This window comes from Xyrauchen texanus, chromosome 37 (genome assembly GCF_025860055.1).
Source record: "Xyrauchen texanus isolate HMW12.3.18 chromosome 37, RBS_HiC_50CHRs, whole genome shotgun sequence".
NCBI lineage: Eukaryota > Metazoa > Chordata > Actinopteri > Cypriniformes > Catostomidae > Xyrauchen > Xyrauchen texanus.
The window spans coordinates 21,728,584-21,745,880 of record NC_068312.1 but is presented as its reverse complement, the minus strand read 5'-3'; the positions used below and the strand labels follow the sequence as shown (position 1 = coordinate 21,745,880).

The 17,297-nt window shown below is 35.8% G+C and overlaps 1 protein-coding gene across 3 annotated transcripts in view; it reads right to left on the bottom strand.

Annotated features, from left to right (window-relative positions):
* LOC127631335 (CTTNBP2 N-terminal-like protein) overlaps positions 1-16,928 on the bottom strand; it is a 29,490-nt gene extending 12,562 nt beyond the window's left edge. The window contains exons 1-2 of one of the 3 annotated variants that reach the window (XM_052109435.1): positions 16,806-16,928; positions 6,962-7,069 (exon numbers count right to left, since the gene is read on the bottom strand). In XM_052109435.1, coding sequence (XP_051965395.1) covers positions 6,962-7,069; positions 16,806-16,811 — 114 coding nt within the window. In that variant the 5' untranslated portion in view covers positions 16,812-16,928. Of the gene's footprint in view, positions 1-6,961; positions 7,070-12,669; positions 12,694-16,805 lie in introns of those variants that run through there. The other 2 variants (XM_052109436.1, XM_052109437.1) reach the window with 2 other exon arrangements.
* Between the last annotated feature and the right edge of the window lie 369 nt (positions 16,929-17,297).

Genomic DNA, 17,297 nt, shown 5'->3' with positions numbered 1-17,297 from the left:
TACTCTAGTGTAAAGGGCTGCCATGCCTTGTAAAAACTGTATGTTTACTGTTTCATTACTGTTACAAATGTTGCCTATATGCTTAAATGACTATAGCCTATTGCTACAGTACTTTAAATTATAAAAATAGTGAGCAATTTTGGGTTCGGGTAGGGTTTGGGCATATAATCTGATGGTATCTTTTGGGCCGGTTAGGGTTTCATTTTAAGGCCCATGCAGACCTCTAAATTGCAGGCAAATAACCTATTTCTATTCAATTGATCTTAGCATAGCATGTTTTGAACTGCCTTTAATTTGTTACACTTCCTGTGTGCCTGAAATATGGGCTATGAGTTCTATTAAATGTACTAATAACAGCTTCATATTATGATTATTAAACAAATCTTCATTTGGATAAAAGAATTTTAGAGTTTAGGGAATTTTTTGATTTTAGAATTATCAGTGTGTAGAGTTGTGTTTGATTAGAGTTAAATGAATATTCTGGATTCAATTCAAGTTAAGCCTAATCGACAGTATTTCTGGCATAATGTGGATTACCACAAAAAAAAAAATTCTTTAAAAAAAGCACAGCGGTCACAGTGAAGCACTTACAATGGAAATCAATGGGGCCAATTTTTGGAGGGTTTAAAGAAAGAAATGTGAAGATTATAATTTTATATAAGTATTTACATTCATTCTTCTGTTAAAACTTGTGTATTATTTTTGCTGTAAATTTGTTTAATTTACAATTACTTAAAATAGTAATTTTTATAGCCATTTTAGGGTTTGTTGATATTACATCGTCATGGCCAACAAAGTTGAAAAATTAGGGACAGGTCAAAATATATCTTTGTGGTAACCAATATTATGCCACAAATGCTTTGATTGAGCTTATCTTGTATTGAACCTGGAATATTCCTTTAAGACTCAAATTGTTTAATCTAGAGGCCTTATCTGTTGCACATAGGATTTTATTTTGAGCCAGAACATTTTATAGTATAAACTAGTAGTAACGGTTGCACAAAACACTAGAAAAGCTGAATGAAGAAAGTTCCAATAAAAGTCATTTGCTTTTTGGTAACAGAATTATATATTTTTCTTTTCTTATATTTATGGAACATATTGTGTTTGGAATAGTGGAAAATTATATGTTTGCCAAAACTGTTATACAGTTTACTATAAAAAATTGTTAAACTAAATTATGCTCAGGAGAAATTCATTTCAGAATCGCAGGACGTATTGTGGCCTCTGTTTTGTGATGTGAATTGTATTGTGATGTTGTTGATGTTACCCAATACTTGTAATGAGGTAGGTTTTGTTGATTTAAAACTCGACTGAGCATTAATCTTAAAAATCTGTTTGACATTAAATGTGACTTTTAGCACCAAAGTAAAAATGTTACTTCAGAACTTGTGATATGTGTAAGAAGCCTCATAATATATTTTAGCAAAAATGTCAGCAGTTGTCATGAGATCAGGCTCAAAACAACTACTGTATTTACAACAAAAACATCAACAACTCTAAAAAGAGCTAAAGCCTCTATTAGTTCCAAAAACAAGTATTTACAATCCCCAATGCTTTGTCCAAGCATATATAATTAATTTAAAGCAAAGGCCTCTGGGATGCCAAAATACAGCATGATTAGTAATTTGCTGTGTTACAAGACAAAATGACCTAGCTACATTGATTTACAAAAGTAGAATTTTGATTACAGTATTGTAATTATTTTTTTTACAGTGCATCTTATATTTTATAGTATATGTTTTGTAATGCTGTGAGAATATCCATTAATATGCTGGACAACAGAGGGACAGAAATTACAGTTGTTTGTGCTTTTATGCTTTTGCTGATCTGAGGGGGTTACCGTAGGAGACAGACAGGAATCAGGAGACTTCCTTGAAGGAAGTTAACTCGGAGGGAATCCTACATCCCTCTAATCAACATGCACACACACATTCCAGGCTTTTAGAATGAGGTACCCCATTGATTTTCTCTAGAAGTGTGTGCGTGAGCCCAGAAAATGTATTTATAGGGTGAAAAATGTTCTAGACATCCTCTCTTTTTGTACAGAACAAACTGGCTTGTTTAGTTTGTTTAGACTGTAAGATTAACACGTAATTCCCCATTCATGAGACCTGTGAAACAGTGAGTGAGTCATATTAATGGCAGCTTTCCCATTATAACTGCCAGCCTTCAGGACATTGGCTCCTCTATTACATCAGAATAAAGCATGGGAAAAGAACTCAATAGGAGAAACAGAAAGAGGACTGTTGTTTCTGAAGAACTTCAGCTGGTCTTCAGGCTTCCAGAAATTCAACTATGACATCACGGTTTCCTGCCACACTGTTCTGCCCGCATACACTGCTTCACCACAGCCAGCACATACTGGAGATTCTGAAGTAGTGAGGGCACTGAAGTGGGGCGCGCGCACGCACACACACACACACACACAACTTCATTCATGATCAAAAGGCTCAAGAGCCCCAAGGGCCCCTCATGGGTCCCACTATGAATAAGGCTCTTACTTGTCAGGAAGAACGTCAGAAAATGAAGCAGTAAAGGCACTAATACACTCACACACACTTGCCCTCTTGCCTGGGGCTAACAGTAAAAGAGGCCTATGCCTGAAACAGAGAGATAGAGAGAGAGAGTATAAGAAGTTTGTGAGAGATGAATGTAATCGCTGAGCAAAAGACAGCAAAAACAGAGTGTTTTATAACATTGTAAGATAAATTTAATACAAATGTACATACCAGGGTCAGAAATTAAACAGGGCTGTCAAAAGATCTCATTTTTTGTTGTGGATTGCAATTGTGTATAATTACAACAATTTTCAGCATAAAATGTGAATCTGAGGTAATCTGATAGCCTTTCTCCATATTAACAGTGGAAAAACAAGTGCTCAAAAAGTATGAAACATATCCAACCACACAGTCGCCATTGTATCATCTCCACAGTTACAGAGTAAGCATCTCCTCCTCATCTCCACTCCATCACTGCATGTCTTAACCCTCCATGTATGAATCCAACAACCAAGAACATTTGCCATAACACAAATGTTAAAGTGAAAATGGAAAGTTTTGTGTTCCCTATTGAAAGTCTTGTTAATTTACATTCTCTGAGGCAGAAGGATCTTCCATTTAACTCTTATTAGCCATATGTCTGGTTTCACATCTTATATGCATTGTATTTTTGAGTATTTGATTTTTGACTAAATAATTACAGGCAATTACGCTCATTACACAAGAATACTTTTCTGTGTGTTTTCAATGCAAAATAACACAAAAAAAATTTAGCAAATTGCATTGCAAGTTTTTAACAACGTCTCAGCAATTTAGTCATTTGGGCCGTAATGATCAGGAAAAAATGCAGCGAAATCCTGGAAGGACTGACTGATCTGCAGCTGTCAGATATCTGTATTAGCTTTCACAGATGCCTGCATTGTTGAATGTCAAGAAATATTGTTTTTGAAAAATAAAATATAAATAAAACTTTGACCATGCTCTTTCTTGTACAACAAAAATGAAAAGGGTCTGAGGCTTATATATATATATTAATTTTCATATAAACCTGTATTGAAATTTCCTTCTATTCAATTCTGACAAAACAGAGGTACTAATTATTGGACCAAAAAACTCAAAAAATAAGCCACTACAATATAATTCTGTTAACTATGTACAAAGCTTTGAATGGTCTAGCTCTGCAGTACTTAAGTGATCTTCTACCATGCTATATTCCATCACGTTTATTACGATCGCAAAATTCTGGCCTGTTAATAGTTCCTAGAATATCAAAATCCACAAAAGGAGGTAGATCCTTTTCATATTTGGCTCCTAAACTATGGAATAGTCTCCCAAACACTGTTCGAGATGCAGACACACTCTCTTAGTTTAAGTCTAGACTAAAGACTCATCTATTTAGCCAGGCATACACCTAATTTATCCTCCAACCCACAATTAGGCTGCTTTAGTTTAGTCTGCCGGAACCAGAAACCAGAACATTGATCATGATTTATAACTCTGCAATAAATTGAATGGCATCTATGCTAATATTATTTTATTTGTTTCCCTGTCTCAAACTCGGGACTCCTATCCTATTGGACTTCAAAAGACATTAGTCATTAATCTTACGGTTCAAACAAAATCGATGTTTAAACACTGACCCTTAACACTTACTTAGTTTAATGATTTTAAACCATGACTTGCACTATATATAAGTAATATTTACATTATATTCATGATGTTAGCCAGAGGGGAAGTGGCCCCCACAGTGAGTCTAGTTTCTCCAAAGGTTATTTTTCTCCATTAATCAACATCTTATGGAGTTTTGTGTTCCTTGCCACTGTCGCTTTCAGCTTGCTCACTGGAGTTATTAATATAATTATTATTGAATTACTTATATTTAAACACGATTAACAATCGTATTTTATCTAATTACACAATGATGATTCATCGACATTATAGACATTACAGTTTTATCGTCTGTTAATGCCTGATCTTCTGTAAAGCTGCTTTGAAACGATGTGTGTTGTGAAAGGCGCTATACAAATAAAATTGACTTGACTTGACTGTATGATTTCACACAATATAGTATGCAAGATTGTACATTTTATTTTCATATTTCGCTTTTGATCCTTTTAATAACATTTTAGGTTGTGTACAACTGTACAAATTTCACATTCTTTCAATTTATATGATGTCATGAATTTGCATTTTTAATAATGATGTTATTAATAATATGAATAACATCATCATTATTAATAATAACTGTTGTCTGTTTGAAATTTCATATAAATTGAAAGGTTAGAAAAAAGGATGGAACCTAATAAAATAAAATTAATAATTATATTTTTAAAATAATGATCTAAGTGCTACTATATCAAAACTAATTTGCAAAAAAACAAAAGATTTGTGTTTGTTAGATTCTTTCATATTACAAGAAAGAAGTTGCATGATTGTTGCAGTTTTACCCTCATCCATGCAATGTATGATTAGGAATAATTTTTATCTTTTTGATCACCATCTGACTGTATATAACAAATATATACTGTATATATATGGCCACATAAAATGAAAATGGGGTGCCTGAATGAGTCTTGTCTTTGGATACAAAATACACGGAACGTAGCCAAAGAAAACTTTTACATGTAAAATGTGTATCGACTAGCTTGTAGAAATATTTATTTTCCACATTCCCAAATTCAAATCTATAAGCTAGATTTGCAACACTTTTACTTTCTTAGAAATGTCAAACAGGCGTGTAAATGGTCTGTAGGCTTGCTTTAAAATGGGAAATGTTGAGAGTGAAGAATCTGTGTAACAGTTTAACCAAATTCAGAGTTGACGTCACTAAATGCAATGCCAGTGACATTCCGAGGCTCAACAAAAGTGATGGAGATAGCGTGAACAAGACAGATCCGGACCCACTGCAGCCAAATAAGTTCAATTTCATTCAGGGTGTGCTCACGAGACACAACATGCTGTAAAAGACGAGGCTGAATCAGCTTCCTAATCACTTCTTATTCTGTAAAAGGAATACTGCACTTAAGTTCTTCTTCAGCACTACACAACTCAACCTCTGGCGAGAAACATCTGAATTTTTACTCGCCAGTGGCTAATAAAATTCATATTTTTGTCGCATAGTGAGAAATTTGGTCGCATATGCGAGTGATTTAGTCGCTATGTTGAGGGCTGAAGAAGGAAAATTTGAGCTTGTGACGACATGAGGGTGAGTAAATACTGTCAGAATTTTAGGGCGAACTATCGCTTTAAGTAAAAGTTAATTTGTGACACTGGTACACAAAAATAATAATAATTTACTGTTTTACAGTATGAATTCAGCTTCTCTCTATGTGTTTTCTTATATGTGGTCAGCAGTAATGCTATTAGAATTGCACAAGTAGGCCTATATTCTATGTAACACACACTAATCTCATACTCCAATGGAAACAGTCAGCAGTTGATCAGTAGGTCACTCTGAGACACCAGAGCAGCTTTTGTGGCTGAGCCCCTCTTCTCACGTTTCTGTCTTTCCCACACACACCCCTGTGATCATCTGAAGCTCCTGTTCTCTGTTATTAACAATGTGTTAACTCTTTAACATCAGCATCAAACAGAACAATTACAGCTCTATTACAAAAACACACACACCCTCACGCTCTGTATATTCAGAGGGAGCACTGTGGGTCTCTATTTTGTGTCAGTATGAGTACACACTACACTGAACTAAATGTATTCTTTGAGGAGGTCAGATTCAATTGAGCACAGCTGATTAAATTTGTGCACTTATCACAGCATAAAATGAAATGGAAAATGACAAATTAACCGTGTAATGAGGCCCTAAGTCCAAAAGAATCATACTGAAAAAGAATCAGATTCAGACAGCTTTAAATTCAGATAGAGTCTTATTCAGAAATGGTCATATTAGATATATTAATATATTAGTCATATTGACTTTCTTTGTTTTGTGGCACATAAAAGGAGATGTTGAGATTGATTGTATGGAAAAATGATGCAATGAAAGTGAATGGTGACAAAATCTTTCAGTCCCTAACATTCTGCCTAACATCTCCTTTCGTGTTAACAGAAGAAAAAAGCTATTTTTGTCTGGAACATTTAAGTGAATAATGATTACAGAAATTTAATTTTTGGGTAAACTTTCCCTTTAACTAGTGCTCTCAATGTGAGGGTCAGGGACTGTGTTTTGTGAATAAAAAAAATAATGCCTGCCATTGTTCTTTGCTCTGCCTCTTTCCTGAGTAGCCCCTCTGACACACTTCCTCTGGTTCCTGTCCAACAATCCACACCAAAACCAAATCATGTTCTGCCTATTATATAACACAGCCAAGCAAATCTATATACACACACAGAACTGAGAAAGGTATGGGTAAATATATATATTCAGCATCTCATTACTGTGTTTGTACATACTTAGCAATCTTTTGGGGACACAATTTAATATTCTGAAAACACAGAACTCTTACCCTGAGTGTGTGTATGACTACATCCTGTGCTTCCAGTTCTCCTTCCAGAATGCTGAGCAGCATAAGAAGTTCAGCTTTACTGAGAGTCTCCACATCCATCCTGCTACTCTACGACACACGCACACACACACACACACACACACACACACACACACACACACACACACACACACACACACACACACACACACACACACACACACACACACACACACACACACAAACAAACAAACAAACATTAATACACAGCTATTCAGTATCTTCAAATTTGAGTCAAATGTTTTGATAACCAGAACTTAATCAGAATTTATCATTAACCAGTAGGGAACACGTGGATGAGCCAGTCAGGGATTTCAGTAAATGTAGGGTATTTTATATAACAACAAGACAAATGTCAGAACCTCAAAACAAAATCGCATACCAAATCACAAAATAAATCACCAAAACAAAACAAAAAACTCAACACTCAAACACTCAGCAGGTCATGTTTAAACCACTGTGCTGAGACCATTTAAACAAGATCACATGCTCACAGATCAATTTCTCTGTCCCAGAAATAGAATAGAGTAGTGGTCCACATTTGATCAGTGAATGGCTCCTGATCTGAAATTGCATTTGTGGGAAAATTATCTGGCATTCATGAATGCATACACACACAGAACCGTGTTCGGTTTCTCTGCATTGTGGCCTGGCTAGGCTTCAGACCACATAAAGACAGGAAGCTATTAACCTATTAGTACAGAGGTCTCCAGTGAATGAGTTAAACTGTTCTACTGTAATGAATTCCCTCAATCTATTCACATACACATACTGTGTTTAAACACTTAAGCATTTCTCATTTACAGCAAATGAAATGGGAAGCTCTAGAATCAGTTGGAGTGTAATTGAAGGTTTTACATTAACCATAAAGTTTTGGCTTGTCGTATAAGCAGGGTTTGAAAATTTGGCAGATCCCGACCTGTATGGATATACAGTAAATCCATCTTCACAAATAAACCAACAAACACCCCAAAGGTCTGTGCAGGCGCAGATTCATAAAAAATATTTATTTAAATTATGATCATTCTGTATAATTACTGTTCTAATCCACAGCTAAAAGACATCTTCATTGTCATTATCATGGCGGTACCGATTCAGATTGGTTGACGCGTCCCAAGGATGTTAATTTTCTAAAACAGAAATGAAGTAGTTCCAGGTTTGTTCAAAATCAATATCACTTCGACACATTATTTAAGAATAAGTGAAATACTGGTGGGCCATTCACATCGAATGCGTTCTTGTATCCGTCTGCACTGTTTTTCAAATGTTTTTCTATGCAAACATGCCCTACAAGAACATCTTTATTTTTCAGCTCCTTGAGCAGGAACGCAACATTTTCTGAGCAGCCTGTCAATATACAAAATCACTTAAACGTTTAAAAATGCATCTCGAGACACCATAGCGTTCTGTTATATGCGTTGTGCTTAGTCCAGCTTTTAGTGCAAGAACACAATCAGTCTGAATGGCCCCTTAGGAAGTCGTTCTAAACCTGAAACATGTCTACTGGTAAGCACATGTACATTTGGTAACTGTGGTACAAATAGAACATTAACATTGGCCTGTTAAATGATTGAAAATGAATGTATACCTGAGGTGTAACACCTACTCTGCTTCATGTTGTGCCCTTATTACTATACATTTTCAATAATTCAGTCCATTGACAATTATTCCTTACGTTTATAAAAGAAATTAGAAATGAGAAGTGTTAGGAGGGATTGTGTCCAGTAGCAACACAATAAAGGTAAATCGCATGGACTACTTTTATAATAATTTTGGTCCTTTTTTAAACTTTAAAGTTTACTGAAAAGACAGGACACGTTATTCATTCTTCCTTTTTCCATCTCCTTTTGTATTCCACATTAGAAAGAAAGTCATACGGGTTTGAAACAACATGAGGGTGAGTAAATGATGACATAATTTGCATTTTTGGGTGAACTTTTCCTTTAACTAATTTCCTTCTCAAATTTATTGTCTTCTTGTCCTGATGTAAAGTGGAGCACACCCCAGGAGGAAAAACATTTCAGGCTTCTCAAGTGGTTTCCCTAAGACCATCTTCTCTTGAAATCTGAACACTTCCTGAGATTACATTTCGTAGCATGTCAATGTGGTTACCAGGATGACAGCAACAAGTATTATATTTTTATCTTTCTACTGAATAGATTCACTGACCAGACCTAATATAATCTCAGGGCAATGATGTCATCCAGACATTACTAACACAAACTACAGATGTGGCTGTCCATAGAGCCAGAATGTGTGTGTTAAATCTGGAAAGAACCATTTTTCTTAAGGCTTGGCTCTTTATTAAACAACAATATCCTGCCAAAGGCTGTAGAAGTGTGTGTCATGTGAGTGTGTGCCAATGATCAATCTCAGCACAACACAATAGGTTGGGAACAAAGTAAGAGTTTCGTTAGAGAAACTGTGGTGCAGTGGGTAGCAGAGGTTGACCAATAATGGATTTTGCCATTACCGATAACTAAAGTGATTGAAAAGGCTGATGACCTATTAATCTGTTGACAGTTTTTAAAATTGATTTATTGAATGTTTAAACATTTGGATGAAGGGATTTGGCCACAGAGGAACACAGAAAAAAAACTTTTTTTGCAGATAACCGATAGTTCTAAAAAGCAAATATCGGCACCAATGAATAGTAAAAGCAATATATAGGTCGAACTCTAGTGGGTGGCACATGTACTCATGGCAAAGCGGTTCAGAGGAAGCAAAACGCATTGCAAAATCAATTGCTCTTTTTATCTGCAAAGACCTTTGTCCATATAGCGTGGTTGAAAACATTTTCGAAACATTGTACAATCAACTGTAGAACTTTCCTTCAAAATGTATTGAAATGTATCCAAATATGCAGTACTGTATTATGCTCTTGAAATATAACTCAGAAAGATGTGATGCATTGTTTTTGTAAACCTGATCAAATACAGTCTCAATAAGTGTATGATTAAACTTTTTCCCATTGTCTCACTAAAATCACAATAAATTGCAATATCGTATTGCAATACTTGTAGAATTGGCACCCAAGTATCGTGATAGTATTAAATCGGGAGATAAGCATATCGTCTCAGCTCTCGCAATAGTGTTTAACACTACTAAACACGTGGCGAATAAGAGCCGTTAACAGATGTTGTACTTGTGATGGAGCATTAGTGGGACACTCTTGGAGCGTGTAAAAACAATGACGATCCGATTTTTTTAAAACCCGCTCCTCGCTCCAGGCAAAATCATTTCGCTCCACTCCTCGCTCTGTTTCCACTCTGCTCCGCAGATGGTTGATGCAACAGTAGGACACATGGTCTGGTAAGTTTTATATTTTCTCATATTTTAAACAAACACTGTTTAAGTCTTTGCAGTCACTGCTTCATATATGTCAACTCCGTAATTCCCATTATGATAATTTCTATTAGAATTGAGCGATAAATTGTGACACTTTTAGATTAGGTTATAAAGGTTTAGGTTAAAACATGGTTAAAGGCGGGTGAACACTTTAAGATTTTGGCCACAATTCTGCCATCTGAGACTAATTTTGGGAATCCTAAAGGATTTCTCTCGTCGTAGGGCAAAATCTGCAATCTTACAGTGTTCAGTGTGACATGTTCACAGATGGCCGATTAATAGCCTTCGCGATGATCTTCGGCCTCCAACAAAGTTCTGGCAGTGTCAGAAATTTTGCATCGTATCCGTATTGTGTGACTGCTATAATTACAATGGCAATGATGAGATATTCCGCTCCTCTCTCAAACCTAATTCACTTGAAAAGAAACCTGTTCCGCGTCTGCACCATAGCAGGATTTTTTCCCAGTTATCACTCTACTTAAGCTCTTTCAATTTATATAAAAAGTTTGAATAAATAAACAAACAGAAAATACTTGGAGAAAAGTGTAACACGTCAACAATATGAAAGCATTATTCTCTGAATTAAATAAATGGAGAGCTTAGGTTACAAAATGAAAATAAATAAATTATTGCATTTTCTCATTTGTTTTTCTTTACATTTATCATGCATTTTCTTTACAACGTTATTTTAATTACTATTTTACTTTTAATAAATGTACTTTAAATGTCTGTAAACTTCTTTAGTTAAGATTCACATCACACCAATTGTATTTATAAATAAATAAATAAAATAAAATAAAATAAAATAAAATAGAAAGATTGAACAATTTATACTGGTAAGTTTTTATGGGACATTTGAACCCAAATCAGCAAATACAATTGGATACAATGTTTGAAATATATATTATGTTTCTGCATTATCCATAGAGAATTTGCAAGCGTGATATATTATCAGCCTTTATGAATTTTCAAAATTTTGCGTTGCCGATAGGTTACTAATCTAAAATAGGAGAAAGACGTACTATAACCCACCTTTTTTTGTTTTCTCTAATGTGAATGGTGAAGTTTGTCATTTTTCAGGCCACAAGTCTTTTTATTTCCCCAATGAATATTTGCTTGTGGTAGTTCATTATTACTGTAGGATACCTCCCGCACTCGCATTCATTCTCAACATCTGTACTTTTCTGTATTTGTGGTCAGGCTGTATTATTATAGGCCTATTTGACAAAATCCATATTTTTTGTAAATGTTAGCCTATGTTCATGATGGAGTGGTTTTAGAGCAATGGAAATGCTGATGTCCTGACTTTCAGAGAGAGAAAAAAAATGCTCCTCAATGGTGGGCAAATTTCGCAGTTTCGCTTCTACATCTACATTACATTTATGTATTTGGCAGACACTTTTATCCAAAGCGACTTACAGAGCCCTTATTACAGGGACAATCCCCCCGGAGCAACCTGGAGTTAAGTGCCTTGCTCAAGGACACAATGGTGGTGACTGTGGGGATCGAAACAGCGACCTTCTGATTACCAGTTTACCAGTTATGTGGTTTAGACAACTACACCACCACCACTCCGCTTCAACATGGTTCGTTAGCTGAAACCATTTCAAATAAATTAAGCATAAAAAAAATTAAAAACTCAGATTTTACAAATGTTTTGTCCCTTTTTTCAAGAATCAGTGAGCTATGAACAGTGTGATTCTTCACTGTACATATGTTTCATTTACTTTTGTCTCATTTAGCTTCACTGGATTCTGTGAACTGCCCTTATCTGACAGAAACTATTTATGTATATCTGCTTACACACTGATTTGATACTATACCTCATAATTGCATTAAAAACATGGAAAAAAAATCTCATATATGCACTGCTCTTTTTTCTCTTTGTTCATTCCTTTGTTTCACCTCTATCTTTTTGATTAAGAATTCACAAGAATTCACAGCACACTCTGGTATTACTTGTGTAACCACTATTTCAAACAGTTATCTAAACACACACCGTGAGAACAGACAACCACTAATAACATTTATTGAGAAGGCTATATCTGAAGTATGATGTTTCAAACACACATCCACAAAATAATCACACACAAACTAAGGCACAAACACTAACATGTATGCATACAGAACAACACAGAACCACAAAAGTAAAAGCTAATGGTTTCTGGAGGGATGCTGGATGTGAGAAGTGAGGTGCATTTTTGGCTTGGCTCTTCTCATTTTCATCTGTTCAGTTTTGGTTTTAAAGGTCAGTTAACCATTTTTGCATCTCCATTCATTCTATTCTAAATAGGAAACAGACTACAAGAGCTCATTATTACCAAATGAATCTTGTATCCTGTAAAACCTTATCTGTGCAGATCGCAAGTCCATCCTGTCTGTCCGCCCATTTGTCCATCCTTCCTTCTATCTATCTACTGTATCTACCTACCTATCGAGAGGACAGAAGAGGAGAGGAATGCTGGACAGATGGCTATCATTTAGTTTAAAAGCACCCTGATTCTGAGTCCTTTCAGATCAAAAACCTTCAAAACATCAGCCAAGATCTATGTCCTTCTGTAAACAGCACGGATGACCCAAGAAGATTGACCCTGATTCAGTCGCACCCTATGTTCTGTAAGTACACTGATCCTGAAAACATAAAACCAGTGAAACTGATGCAGTGCAAAACTGGCTATGACTGGTTTGCTGTGCAGTAGACTATATACTAGTATACTGTATAATGTTTCACTAGTTTATATAATAAAGAGAATAATAAATAATGACTCAGAGATGAACGAAACAGTAAGAGAGAGTGAGAGAATTGATGACTCTGTGCCAATTTGCTGCACCCAAAAGACAAACACACACAACTTCATTATCATAGAGCAGTACAGCCAATTAACCTCCAGTATCACTGCATACATTCACATACAAATTAAAAAGATAGCTCATCCAAAACTAAAATGATGTCATCATTTACACAGCCTAATGATGTTCCAAACCTGTATGACTGCATGTTCTTCAATTGAACTCAAAAGGAGATGTTATCCTCAGTCACCATTCACTTTCAATGAAAGTCAATAGTGACTGAGTCTAACAATCTGCCTTTAGATCTCTATGTTCCACAGAAGTAGAAGAGTCATAAAGGTTTCGAATAGCATGAGAGTGAGTAAATTATGACATATATTTCATTTTTTGTGTGAACTATCCCTTTAAGTCCTTGAATTAAAACAACTCTGGTCTTCTAGAAGCATACAACTTATCATTGTATATCAGTTAAGGTAAGGCTTTTCACATATTTTAAGTTAGAACAGACCTTTCTCTTCCATAATCTCACTGAAAACTAATTTAACCTCAAGCCAATCCCACAGTAAGCCAAACCATAAAAAACATCAGACCACAGCCAGTCAGCTTACTTAATGAATCATTTGCTTTAATGTGAGAGTGAGACATGTCAGATGGGCGTGTGCTTCGTAACGCTGCTCTGATGTTGTAACCAGACATTAAACCCATACAAGTGCAATAAAACGATTTTCCAGCAGCAAAAACTCAAGTCTCTACACAGTGACAGCAGGAGTTCACAAAGGAAAAAGAGAGAAACACTATAAGGGTTACAGAGACCTAATGGAATGCCAGGAATTCACACCCCACACACACTTATTAAATATTAACAGAATGAGACTCCAGAAGAGATTGTAATGCATACTGGAAAAACCCCAAAAGTATTAGCATCTGATTTAGCACCTGTTTTTCCTCATCAAAGCCTTCATGTGATTGATGAAATGCAAATCCAAGATTCTGATCTTGGGACAGTATTCAGATGACAAAAAAATAACACCAATCTGAATATCCTATGTTTATGTATAATGCTTGTCTAAAACCAGCATGCAATGATTTGTCATGTTATGGTAAAAATCTAACCCTTACTTCCACCCTGGACTAATGATTTCTCTAAACCCTAAACTTTAACCCTTGCCCCAGGCTATGGAGTCAAAATGTACTGATGAAGTGCTGTGGTTTTTGCTGAGTGTGTGTTTCTTACACATTTCCTCAATTCTGCAGATTTGCGTTTTGTGGACTCAATTTGTATAGAGCAGAACTCAAACAAACCATCAAGCGGTGGTTACTAAGGGGACAGACCCTGGCTTCAGATTATGCTGTGTGCTACTGACATCATTCCTAAAGTTTGTTCTAATACTCATTGCTGAGGTTTGTTGTTCAGAGTGCTTTTTTTATTTGTTGGATTAAAAAGGTTTTGTACTGTTTAAATTAAATGCACAAATTTTGAATCTGAACTTCATGAAGACCAAGACCTGTCAACCTAGCCATAGGATGATTACATGAAACCTGCCAAGAAAATCTCCTGTCCATTTAATAAGAAATTAGATGATGAAAATGATGGTCTGAAGACTGTGTTGCAGTAATGAGAATAATCATTAAAAAAGATGAGAATAGTAAAAGTAAAATAGCCAGGCATGTAATGGTCATGGGATTTGGGGGGTAAAGTGTGGATAGTTCACCCAAAAAGGAAAATTATCTCATCATTTACTCACCCTTGTGCCATTCCAGATGTGTATGACTTTTTCTGTAGACAATTGAAGATTTTTGAAGAATATTTCAGCTCTGCAGGTCCATACAATGCAAGTGAATGGGTGCCAAAATTTGGAATATCCAAGAAGTACATAAAGGCATCATAAAAGTAATCCATACGACTCTAGAATTTTAATCATCCATATCTTCAGAAGTGATATTATAGGTGTGGGTGAGAAACATCAACATTAAAGTAATTTTTTGTTCGAAATTCTTCTCCCTGACCAGAAGGGGGCGATATGCTTGAATAATGTATATCACCAAAACACAAGAAGACGAAGAATGTGAAAGTGAAAGTTAAATTGGAAACTATATAGTAAAAAGGACTTAAATATCAATCTGTTTCTCATCCACACCTATCACTGTGCTTCTGAAGATATTATTTTAACAACTAGAGTCTTATGGATTACTTTAATGCTGATGCATTAGTTTTTTGGAGCTTCAAAATATTGGCACCATTCACTAGAATTGTATGGACCAAAAGAGCAGAGAAATGCTTCTAAATATCTTAATTTGAGTTCAGTAGGTGAAAGAGAGTCATACAAATCTGGGATGGCATGAGTGTGAGTAAATTATTAATTTTCATTTTTGTGTGAACTATCCCTTTAGTGTTCTGAAAATAATGCCACAATTCAAAAAAGCATAATGGTTCTAAATATAGGATTTATTTTCTTTATGAAAAATATTATTTCATATTTTTTGTATTGCTTTGTGGTTACATATGACCAGGACATTTTTTGAACCTGCTGGGCCAAAAAAATCAACCTGTTGGGCCAAGTTTGCCACATTCTTAAACTACATCAATCTGAAAAGGAAGGAAAACTGCTCTTCGGTTGCAATTGCTGGCCATTAACTGGACACTTTAGACATCCAAACATAGAGGAGGATCTGCAAAACGAGGCGAGGTATTCTCAGGGGTAATTACACACTGAATAGAGATAATGTCTTCAACCCAGCTCTCCAGTGACTGATTCTGACATGCCAGTCAAAACAGAGCATTTCTCGCATCCAGGCTAGACCACATTTTAGCCCTTCACCCACTGACAAACACTCACATCACTGCTCTTTGCAATCACTGCCAGTTTGTATTCAAAAGAACACATATGAGAGTGTGTTAGATGAACATTTAGATTAAAATTAAGTAGTGATTTCAATTAATGTGTCCACATCTCTGGTAAATGCATTTGGAAAACTACTCTTTACAATTTATTTAAATTGTGTATTGTTAATCTTTATAGCTTCACTGCATGATTAGGAATAAGAGCAAGATATTCAAGAGCAGTTCAGCAAAAAGCCCTCTCTGGGAGTATCAAATCCCCTGCTGGACACAAAGCTTGCCTTTCAGCGTTTGAAAAAATCATCCTGAACATATGGACCATTTCACATACTACTAAACTCAAATCAAAACAAGCAATCAGTGCACTTCAAGCATGTTCAAGGTTGAGAAGCACGAATGCACCCGTTCAGATCAATTATTTATATCAGATCTGACCAGAATGTCTGACATCAGCCTGTGATACACACTTGAAGAGTTACTTTGTAACATTATGTTTGTGGCTTTCTGTAGGCTACAGAGTACATCCTATAACAACCATAAATAACTTTTCTATTAATGTCCGACTTCTTCAAAACTTGTCATGTTATGACTAAGCGCGCGGTTATGAGCGATAACATTGTGGGTGTGAATATCAATGAGTAGGCTATAATGTAAAGCGGATGCGCCGTAGTCATGATATTAAAGAGTTAATGTTTTGTAAAGCTATACTAAGATCTGAGATTCACTCTTCCACACCAACCAACACGCAATCAAGATCACATTCACATACTCTGATCCTCTACCCTTCACTTGAGCGGTTCTTAAAAAATGAAATGTTCATCACCTTACCTTCATATGCGTTTATGTTTACTCATCAGATCCCACGATGAGAAATATCCCAGTTTGCAGAGTTAATTCTCACTTTCACTGCTGACTGTGTTCCTGAGTCCTGTCCCGGTCGAGAATATGGACTAATGCCACTGACAGATCGTTCAGCCAATAGATGGAGATCACCATCCAGAGTCGTCCATTAGGATTGGATGTTAGGCTTCAGGGGGCGGAGCTAAAGAAGCGTCGGGTCCGTCTCTTTGTCTACGATTGTTTTTTGTATAGCCTATTATGCAGTTTACTAGTGTTTTGAGTTGGTTTCACACATTTCACTGTCCGTATCTCTGCGTCTCCATACTTACTCTACAAATGATGTAATTTTGCATTTCCATGTTCGTGTGCATTCCTTATTTTGTGAATGTGAATATTGTCAGACAGTCATGAAACATAATGGCATGATTTTGAACGTCTTAAAAGTAAGAAGCACAGAATGGCTCACTCTTTATGGAACAA